This window comes from Protopterus annectens, chromosome 9.part0, assembly GCF_019279795.1.
Source record: "Protopterus annectens isolate FY-2018-M chromosome 9.part0, PAN1.0, whole genome shotgun sequence".
Taxonomy (NCBI): Eukaryota; Metazoa; Chordata; order Ceratodontiformes; family Protopteridae; genus Protopterus; species Protopterus annectens.
Genome location: NC_056743.1, coordinates 1,290,508,825 through 1,290,519,838, shown reverse-complemented (window position 1 = coordinate 1,290,519,838; position 11,014 = coordinate 1,290,508,825). Strand labels below are relative to the sequence as shown.

General features: G+C 39.1%; 1 protein-coding gene across 3 annotated transcripts in view; it reads left to right on the top strand.

Moving 5' to 3' along the window:
- OGDH (oxoglutarate dehydrogenase) overlaps positions 1–11,014 on the top strand; it is a 1,195,521-nt gene that overhangs the window by 796,561 nt on the left and 387,946 nt on the right. For all 3 annotated transcript variants that reach the window (XM_044084237.1, XM_044084236.1, XM_044084238.1), the window contains one exon: positions 9,081–9,209. In XM_044084237.1, the coding sequence (XP_043940172.1) occupies positions 9,081–9,209 (129 nt within the window). The remainder of the gene's footprint in view (positions 1–9,080; positions 9,210–11,014) is intronic.

The window sequence follows — 11,014 nt, the reverse complement described above, 5'->3', positions numbered from 1 at the left end:
GTGTTCCCCAGGGCTCAGTCCTAGGACCCCTCCTGTTCGGCATATACTTCTCAGAGGTACAGGCAAGCACAGGAGAACTATGGTTGACCAAGTTCGCAGACAACTGCAAACTAGGGGTTATAACTGTCTCTCTGGCTGACACAGACATCCTCTAAAAGGGTCTCACTGAGATGGATACCTGGTGTCAAAATCATGGCATCAAGCTAAATGCCAAAAAGTGCATAGTCATCCCCTTTGGAAAAACCAAAGTACCCACAAACTACCACATAGGTGGTAGTCCCCTAAATACGGAAGATGTAATAAGGGATCTGGGGACCCAAGCAGATAGTAATCTCTTCTTTGATAATCACATTGCCAAAGTAGTTAGAAAATCCTTCTATGTGGCCCACCTAATCACAAAAGGGTTCGCATCCAGCTCAAAAGAGGTTATTGTACCCCTCTACTCATCAGACCCATCATAGAGTACAACGCCCCATTTGGGATGTACCTTACAAGACACCTGCAACAGCTGGAAAGGCCATAGAAGCACCTCACCAAGAGGATCACTGGCCTCAAACAGCTGTCCTATGCAGCTCGACTGAAGAAACTCCAGCTCTACTCTGTTGCATACCGCCTACTCAGAGGTGATCTCTGCCTGACATACAAGGCCATGTCCAACCCAGAATTGATGGACATGCTCCACCTAAAGAAACCCATATCCCCTCGAGCCACACGCTCTAGGGATCTAAACCTCACCACAACAATAAATAGGACATGCTGGAGGGATAGATTCCTGTCCCAGAGACTTCCCATGTTTTGGAACAAGATTCCAATCTACATTAGGCAGAGCTCCTCGCTAACACACAAGAGAAACCTTGATGAGTGGATGGGAAACAGAAAGTTTACCCCGGGGATCACTTCAGTGGCTCTGCTGGGCAGAGGCACAGGAAACTAATCTAAGGGGGCGGCGAAAGCAACACATTCTGGCCAGGCTTATAAATGCCTTTGGGCAGATAGCCTAGTACCTACCTATAAACCTATAAAAAAAGTATCATGTGAGAAGACAATAACCAATAACAGTACAGCAGCATTGCTGTGATAGTTATATAAATTACCCAATGAGATGAACAGTGTTTTTTCAAAAAGAGCAGTACAAGTGTAGATATATACATATCATGCATATTTATAAGCTGTGTAATGGCTTTTTAAAATGAGCAATGAAAATGCAGATACATATTTAAAAGCTGTGTAGTGTTTTTTCAAAACTAGCAGTGACAGTGTAGATATATAGATGTAATACATATTACTGAGCTGTGTAGTATGTATCGATTATGCATATGCCGAGATTTATCTGTACCATTTTAGTGCACATTTAATGTTAATTGATTCATTTAAACCTAGCAGAAGTTCTCTCGGCTCAAGAAAAACATCTGTGTCACCAAAAAATGGATCTACTTGTTCAAGAATTAAAAATTTAAGGCATTATTGGTATTCAAATGTCTAAGGGCAGCTAAATGTTCTTTAACTCTATCTGAGAGTTTTCTGAATGTCTTACCTATGTAAAAACAATTACCTGCTGAACACACAGCAGTGTATACTACATATGTAGTATGACAATCAAAATGTCTTTGAAACTTGATTGTATAATTTTGATGCTTGAAAGTATATTGTGAGCTTGTATAAATGTGAGAGCATACAACACACTTCTTACAACAAAACATGCCTTCATTTGCAGTCGAAGAAGGTATAGGTACAATAAGAAACTGTGAATCTCTATTCTCTAAATGCATACGAATAGATTTAGTTCTCTTGAATGAAAAAGATAGAGCTGTACCAAATATGCCTGTCATGTATTGCTAATTAGATACTAAATCCCAGTTATTTGTGATTTTGTTTGTCTTTTTGGTTTTTCCCGGTTAGGGGTCGCCACAGCAGAACTTCGGTCCGCTAATATTGGCAGTAGATTTTTATGGTGCCAAGTTGCCAGCCCGACGCCCAACCTTCAGCGAAGGCACGCCCATTCACGCATGTCTTTCGGAGGCCACTCAACCTCTGGGAGGACATGCAGACTCCACACAGAAGGCACTCCAGCCGAGAATCGAACATAAGAACCTCTTGCTGTGAGGCAACAAAGCTACCGCTGTACCACCACGGCTTCAAATCCCTATTATTTGTGATAATCTGTCTAATAAGAGACATGTCACTTGAAATAGGCAGTGGGATACTAAGGCACTTGTCAGTATTCTTCTTAGAGTCAACAAAACCATAAATCAGAACAGGCATATATTTAGAGTATCTAAGAGATGCCACTTCAGTGAAAATATTTTGTACTAGTGAAGGTGGATAATTTCTCTGGTAAAACATCTTTTTTAACAGATCATTTTGAACTTTAAATTCAACATCATGGCTAGTTAGGCAAGAGACACGTATGAATTGACCCTTTACCAGATTCTTTTTCATGAACTATGGGTGCTGACTTGAGAAATCCAGAAAATTATTCCTGTATGTACTTTTTCTGTGCACTGTAGAGCAAATGTCATCATTTTGTAGTATGTCAATTTTAGTGTCTAAAAAATCAGTAGATTTACCAACTTTCGAAATGACAAGATTAAGAAAACCTAGACGTACATTCATGTCTGTAATAAACATGTAAAGGTTAGTAACCTCTCCTCGCCATGCAAAAAAAAAAAAAAAAAACAATAAATGTCTTGTACATAATACTGAGTCAAAGTTGTGAATGTGTAAGATTTTATAATATATATATATATATGTGTGTGTGTGTGTGTATGTATATATATATATATATATATATATATATATATATGTGTGTGTGTATGTACAATTATGTATTAGTTTGAATATGAGGATGTTGAGGAGGAAGAATGCCCTAGCTAATGTTGGGAGTCAGTCTGATTTAATGGTTAAACAGTGATGCTCGTTGTTAGAGATGGGAATCCATTGCAGAGCACTTGGGTTTACGACTTTTTGAAGAAACATTTGGGTTAGTCTGATTCCTGTGTTTTTGTGCATGCCAGCATAACTAGCACCTTCTTGAAAGAATTTGTCTTTGGCTGTAGTACATTTGGATGTCAGCTGTCTTATTTGAAAAATAAGGAATTATTTTGACCAAAGTAAGCTGTACTCCTTGACTTCTTGAGTAATGCTTGTGCATTGCTTATTTATTTATAGGAAGTATGCTGAATTCATAGATATATATTATCAAGCCTTTTAATTAATATTTTTTTCAGGCAAACTTGAAAATTCCAAGTTATTTTGTGGTGTACTTGTTTATGTTTTGTTAAACTCGCATCATTAGAGGTAATTTGTTTTTGTTACTGTCTTTAGACAGTGACTGGAAATTTCATTAGTTCACACTATGCTCTTTCATTTCTTTATTTATCTGTCATCAATAGTGCCATTTCTGTTTTGTGAAGGTAAAACCGTTTTGCAAGTTGGGATAAATTGTTTGCTGATTTTGTTTTAAGAAGGGAAGAAAAAACATTTGTTAGATTCTAAAAGCACCTGGATTACCTTCTTTCATCAAAAGTCAGTTGACCTCTTTCTAGAGCAGTGAGACCGCACAGAAAAGCAGGGCAGTGGAGTTAGGGTTGCTTCCTCTGGTACCTCTTCTCACATTGTTTCTGCAGCACACGTCTGTATTGTGGTGATATGATTATAACATTTACTAAATATAGTCTAGAATGTCACTCTAAGGACTTGTACATTGTAATAGCTTATCTAAAACTAACTTAGGCCTTTCACTCTCCTCCTTGATGATGGCTGATATTACGTTGCAGGTTTTCCCATTGTTTTGACCCAGTCTTGCAGACTTTCAGATGGTTGTTATATGCATGCTCAACATATATGAAAATCCTTGGGAGGGTCTTTGGGTCTCTTAACATTCTCTGTCCTCATTTTGACATGGTTTAGTCATGGCTTTTAACTTCTGAAGGTAATTGAAACCTGGTTGTCTTATTTGAGTTGAGGGCTGAAATATGATAAATACTTCTGTAGAAAATTATTTCCTTTTAAGAAAATGCGCCCAGTTTTGGCTGCAGGTCAAACTTGAGTACAGTATCCAAAGGCACACTCCATAACCCATCCAGGCACAGGAATGCTGGTTTTAAATTAGAAGTGTTATGGTTGTCATACAGGTTGTTATAGAAAAGTTTACTGTATACTTGAGCCCTCTACCAAAGTCTGTGTTGAGGATGCACACATTGAAGCTTAATGATGATCCAGTTCCCAATTCCACGTTGATTTGTGTTAACAAGAAAACTTTGGTAAATTTTGTGCTGGTGCACTGTCTATTCCTTCCTCTTTATTGGTGCAGGTGTTCACATGAATTCTAAAAAATTGAAGGAATGAGCATTCCAAACCAGTAACAGAAAAAAGACATTAATGAAAATGCAAAGCTTTTGAGTACAACTCTTTCTAAATGTGAATAAGGAGAATGTTTTTTCATGCATGAAGTATTTCTCAAGTGATGTGGTGAATATATGTACTACCAGTACAAATGCTTCAAAAAATTCCTCCTGTTTAAACATATTGTGATGTGGTAAATATATGTACTACCAGTACAAATGCTTCAAAACATTCCTCCTGTTTAAACATATTGTGATGTGTGAATATATGCACTATCAATACAAATGCTTCAAAACATTCCTCCTGTTTAGACATATTAAGTTTAGTAGAACAACGCAGATAACTGAAAAGAGATAATTGACATCATTAGGAAGAACTGCTCACTTCCTGAGTTTGAAAGATGTTTTAGATGATGCCCCTAGATTTGTATGTAAAAGAAGTAAGAATTTAAGACCAGTTTCATATAAAAAGATGAATGCAACAAATGAAAATCTGGCAAGAATGTTTAATATACTTTGTTAAAAATTGTCAGTTTTCTAGCTGTATCAACATCGATAATAAGTTTAAACACCCTACTAGTAAGGATTTTGTTGTCCCTTTTACTATGTACTTCATTGCTATTCTCATACAACATTGTATTTGTTTTCATAATGTTTTATGTTGGAAAGCGTAATAAGAATCTGAGTGTTTATCTGAACAGTTGTCCGATACACATGAAGAGAATAACATTAATGCTGTTAAGCATGTTATGGAAATGGATAGTCAACATAAGATTCCAGCAATAGGTAATATTATTTTAATGGCAAAATAATGGAATACAAATGGATATGTTGGATGTAGGTTTATAGGTGTGTACTAGGCTAATGGCCCTGGAGCCTTTACAAGCCTAACCCATAGAAGTGCCCTGGTATCATGCCGCCTGATGTTAGTTCCCAATGCCTCTATCAAGTAGAGCCACTGGAGTGATCCCCGGGGTGAAATTTCTGTTTCCCATCCACTCATCAAGGTTTCTCTTGAAGACGGCCAGTGAGGTCCTCTGCTTGATATGTATGGGAAGTCTATTCCAGTGACCAAAATGTAGGCAGTGGACACCAACCGTTCACTTCACAGAGCCTTTATTGAAGCGCAAACACGACTGGTGCCTGCATTTTGATTACTAATTACTTTTAGGCACTTTCTGCACTTGTTTGATTAAAAGTCTATTCCAGTGCATGGGCAGTGTCTAGGTTATGAACCTGTCCCTCCAACATGTTCTATTGATTGTGGTAATGAGGTTGAGGACTTTGGAGTTTGTGGGGCAGAGGGATTGGGATTTCTTTAAATGTAGCATTTCTAACAGAAGGTCAGACATGGCTTTGTAAGTCAAGCAGAGATTGCCTCTTGGTAGATGATGTGAGACAGATAATAGTTGAAGTTTTTTGAGTCTGTCCATGTAGGACACGTGTTTAAGGTCTAGGATCATCTTCGTGAAGTACTTTTGTGACCTTTCCAGCTGTTGCTTGTGTCTAGTGAGGTACATGCCAAATAGGGCATTATACTCTATGATTGGCCTAATGAGGGAAGAGTAGAGAAAGATGATGACCTCTCTTTTCCTGGATGCAAAACCCTTGGTAATGAGATGTGCCACATAGAAGGACTTTCTGACCACAGTGACAATGTGGTGGTCGAAGGAGAGGTTGCTGTCAACCTGTGTCCCCAGATCTCTTATAACACCTTCAGTGGGCTCCCATCAATGTGCTATTTAGTGGGAACGGAGTTTTTCCCAAAGGGGATGAAGACGCATTTTCTGGCATTAAGCTTAAGGCCATGGTTTCGACATCAGTCATTGGTCTCAGTGAGGCCTTTCTGTAGGATGTCTGCATCAGTTGGGGAGTTAATAATGGTTCCCAGCTTGCAGGTGTTTGCAAATTTGGTCAGCCAGAATCCCTCCGTGTTGGCCTGGACTTCTGAGAAGTAGATGCCAAACAGGAGAGGACCCAGGACCGATCCCTGTGGGATTCCACTCGTGACTGGTCGGCAGTCTGATTTGGAGTCCATTACTTTCACACTGTGGGTTCTGTCTGTGAGCCAATTTGCAACCCACCTAGTGATATAGGGGTTGATGCCTAGTTTGGTGAGTTTATCAATAATTCTTGAGTGTGGAATGATATCAGAGGCCGTGGCCAGATTGAGGTAGGCTGTATGAACTGCCTTGCCCTCATCCACAGCTCTTGTGACAGACTCAAAGAAGTCAACCAGGTTGAGCAGGTATGATCTACCTTTCACAGAACCAAACTGAGTGGGATCTAGAGTTTGCAGATTCCTTATATCCTTGCTAATTAGGTCCATAATGATGCACTCCGTAGCCTTATATATCAGACTTGTCAGGCTAACGGGGTGATAATTCCCAGGGTCCGTAGTCGCTCCCCCTTTATGGAGAGAGATGACTGCAGCAGTTGGCCATTCGGTAGGGACAAAGCCTGAGGTGATGTTGTGATTGAACAGGGCATACAGATGTGGTGCCAGTTCACATTGTAGTTCATGTAGAACACATCCAGGGATATTGTCGGGTCCCATGGAAGCTGTATTCTTGACCTTGGACAATGCAGCTTTAACCTGTGCTGCAGTAATGCTGGGTGCCCTCATTCCTCCGGTATTGTGATTTGTCCTTTATATTATAATATAATTTTATTTATATTTATATATGTTTATAATATTATTTACATGTTGTCTGTCTGTCCAGATTTAAATAGCACAGCTAGTATTAAGCCAGTTTTGAAATTTAAAAAAAAAAACTAAATTTTAGTATGTGTGTGTGAGTGGGTCAGTCTACTTCTAAATTTCAAAGTTTCAAAACTTCAAATTTCTTACGGTCAAAACCATAGGATCAAAGGTTTGAAACTTTAAAATCTAAATAAAAAAAAGTAAAAACAAAAAGTCTTTTTTTCATGTTTTTGCAGGGGGTCAAGCCCCTCTGCACCCCACACCCCCTGCTAGTTAAATATACCAACTCTGAGATCGCACTACAGTGAAGAAAACTGTAAGTATACCATTCCATGCTGTATGGCGATCTTCATTTAAATCGTTTGAAGTTGCAAAAGTTTGATCTTATGGTCTCGACCATAAGAAATTAAGTTTTGAAAATGTGAAATTTAGAAGTAGACCTGTGCGTGTGTTGGTGCATGTGTGTGTTTTGTGTGTGTGTGTATACACACACACACACACACTATATATATATGGAAACACTTTATAACCTCGAATTACTGAAATGTCGAATTTCAGTATTTCGAGACTATAAAGCCGAATGTTAAAAATAGCGAAAGGTCATAATCGCGAACTCGAATATATGTCGAATTCGTGGTTATGACCTTACGCTGCGTAATGTCCGGGATTGTGTTTTGATGGTGCGCGGTGCCGTGTGTGGATGTAGGTGTTATGTCAGATAAGTGTTTTCTAAGGGTTTTGAGTGGGAGTTAGAGTGTGTGTGTGTGTGTGTGTGTGTGCTGATGTGTTTGATGTGTGTGTGAGGGGTCGGAGAATGTGCGTGTGTGAGTTGGCTTTTGTTTTGTGTTTGTGCGATCTCGGAGTTAGTATATATAAGTAGAGGGGGTGTGGGGGTCACAGCCCCCCACATGTGGGGTGCAGGGGGGCTTGCCCCCTGCTTATGTGTGTATGAGTTGTGTATGTGTGTAGTTTTGTTTGTTTATATTGTGATGTGGGTGTTATGGTGTATGTGTGGTATAGTGTGTGCTGTTTTTTCGGTGTTGTGAATTTCGCGTTTTTTTTGTGTCTGTATTTTGTGGATTCGGTTGTATAGTCTCGAGATAAGTGAATCCATATATATATATGGTTTACTATTGAAATGTCGAACGGCACTACATCGACTGTACTATAGTCGAAAACGGAAGTTCGAAAATAGTAATGTCGACGACAAAAAAACAATCTAGGACTGTGTTTTAACATGGGTTGAGGTAGGGGGAGATGTTTGTAGTTCTGAATAATACTGAACACCTACTTCGACTAATGTTAAAACCATTCCTAGATTGTTTTTTTGACGTCGACATTACTATTTTCGAACTTCTGTGTTCGACTATAGTACAGTCAACGTAGTGCCGTTCGACATTTTAATAGTAAACCATATATATATGTATATAATGTGTGTGTGTGTGTGTGTGTATATATATATATATATATATACACACACACACACACACAACTATGTATAATATGCATGAGTTTGAGTGTTATTAGGGCTGTTTGTTGATTAGTTAGTAAGATTATATGATATTCAAACATCTGAGACTCTGAATGTTTTTATTCATTGCACTCGGAAGCTTTGCATTTTCATTTAAACTTTTCTGGAGTGGTTTGGAGTGTTCTTTTACTCAAGTTTTACTGTTTTGTGGTAGAATACTTCATTTAGCTGTTAAATTCAGTTTTGGACTGCTTTAAGTAAATTGGCTAGAGACCAGGACAGAATTGAACTGTTGATGCATGCCTGAAGGCTGACTTGGCGGATTACACTGATAAGTTCATAGAGTGTACGAAGCACTGAAAGAGGATCTTTGCTACAGCACTATTTTAAGGTATCATTTTAAGGCAAAGCAAGAAAATGTCAGTAGTAAGACGTGTGAGGTGGTGGTGGGATGTGGGAAAAAAACATGCCATATGCAATCTTTTACATAATTTGCATTATACAGTTGCATTCATGTGTGTTCTGTTTTATTAATATTGTCTCCCCCTTTTCCTTTCCGCAGGCTTTTTTACCCTGGATGGTCAACCCAAGAGTATGTCGTGCCCCTCTACCGGATTAAATGAAGAAGACCTGATGCACATTGGTGGTGTCGCTAGCTCTGTCCCTGTTGACAACTTCACAATTCATGGAGGTAAGGAACTGAAGGATTTTGGGTAACATATGAGTAAGGGTACATCTCTCAGAAGACTTGTACCCCCGCAAAACCTGGCCTTTAGCTCAGCACCCCTGGAATTACAAAAAGGAAGAAGCATTGAGTGGGATGTTTTTGTTAACACCTAGGTGGTCTAGTCCAAGGGCACTTTTCAGCCACAACCTGTGTTCAAGTGAGTGCAAGACATTATAGTGCAGTAAAATGCAGACAAGTGAAACGAATAACAAGACATTGAATGGAGTAAATGGAGTAATACATTGACTGGAGTAAAGTTGTTCCATAAAAATTCAGCAGTGTGCAGTAACGTGCAGCAATGTGTACAGAAATTTGATTGCCATATAGAACAGAGTGAGTGTTTAAGGATACAATCTGTATGGTGCACATATCAAGTTAATTTTGTACATCCAAACTTGCAGGTATTTTGAAAGTAGAATGAATTAAGATCAATTTTAAAAAAGGTTCTCAACGTGTAGTTATATAAAACTATGGCCTAAATTGGGTTTTGTTATTGAAATGTAAAGCATTGCTTCTAAGAACTGTATTCATGTTAGTCTTGGTAGCAATTGCATTTATTTTCAGAGAAGGAACTTGTTAACAGTGTTGTTGCTAAAAGTTGCAGACTACAAAGTATGAGTGTGTGTGTGTGCGCATGAGAGGAGCTGTAGTGATAGCCAGATGTTCCCATTTGTGTTAATGACTGGAAGTGATGTTGATGTGGATGTACAGTTAACTCTTTTGTAATTAACTATCTACTAAATGCAGCATATTTTTCTTTTAAATGTATGTTGTATCCATGTATATTTACTTGAATGTAGTATTTTCCAACCTGTGAATAGATAGTTACACAACTGCTCATGAAAATAAATAGTATTCGTTAAATAGATATTGCAGAGTTCCGGCTGTGTATGGAAGTTTAAATGTTACAAAAGTCCAGTTGTGTGTTGTGTTTCCAGCCCTCATGCCTGCCAACCATAATCATTTCCTGTGATTAGCCCATTCATTCGTATGCAAGGGTCTGAACTTCTCGACTGCCATTTGTGAGGCAAGGGTCAATCATGGCCATCATCCATGGAGACATAGGTGCCCTCCCTTCCTTGGAGCTCCACCTAACACCCTGAGGACAGCTATGATGGACGGTAAGATGCCAGTCTGTGTGTGGAGGAAGATGCAGATTTCCCATCATGACTACCCCCTGACCTATCCTGCTACAGCAGCAGACCATCCCTTTGGCCAGAACTCCCTGGATTGTCCCACCCAGAGATCCCAGTAGGTGTCACCCAAGTGATGTGTGAAGCCTCATTCCTCCACCCCCCCAAACCCCCGAATGCTACTTCACTCTTATCTTCCAACTCCTGTGTCTGCTGCTCTAGTATGGGTAAGTCCAGATGTTTTTTAGCTTTAGGGGTAAGACTACCATAATTTGTGTTTTCCCTTCAGTAGACAATTCTGTTATAACCTTTATACCTTATTTTATTTTTTGGGGTCTCTCTGCATGGCCCTGCATTGCCTGTTGCAGACAATTCTCTAAAAAGGCAATGCATCTCAAAACTAGAAGCTTCAGATCACACTTACCCATGACTTTGCTCAAATACAGAAACAACTGAAACACATATACTTGAATCTGTATAGTTTACAGCTAAGTGATATCTTTTACAGAACTCTGTGTTTTTTGTGGAAGGTAAGTGCCCTGCACCCCATAGCCCTTACTTCATTATTCGCATCCCAAGGTGACTACAGTTAACTAAATATAAGCTGTTGCAGGGTTTAATTCCTTCAGCCTACAT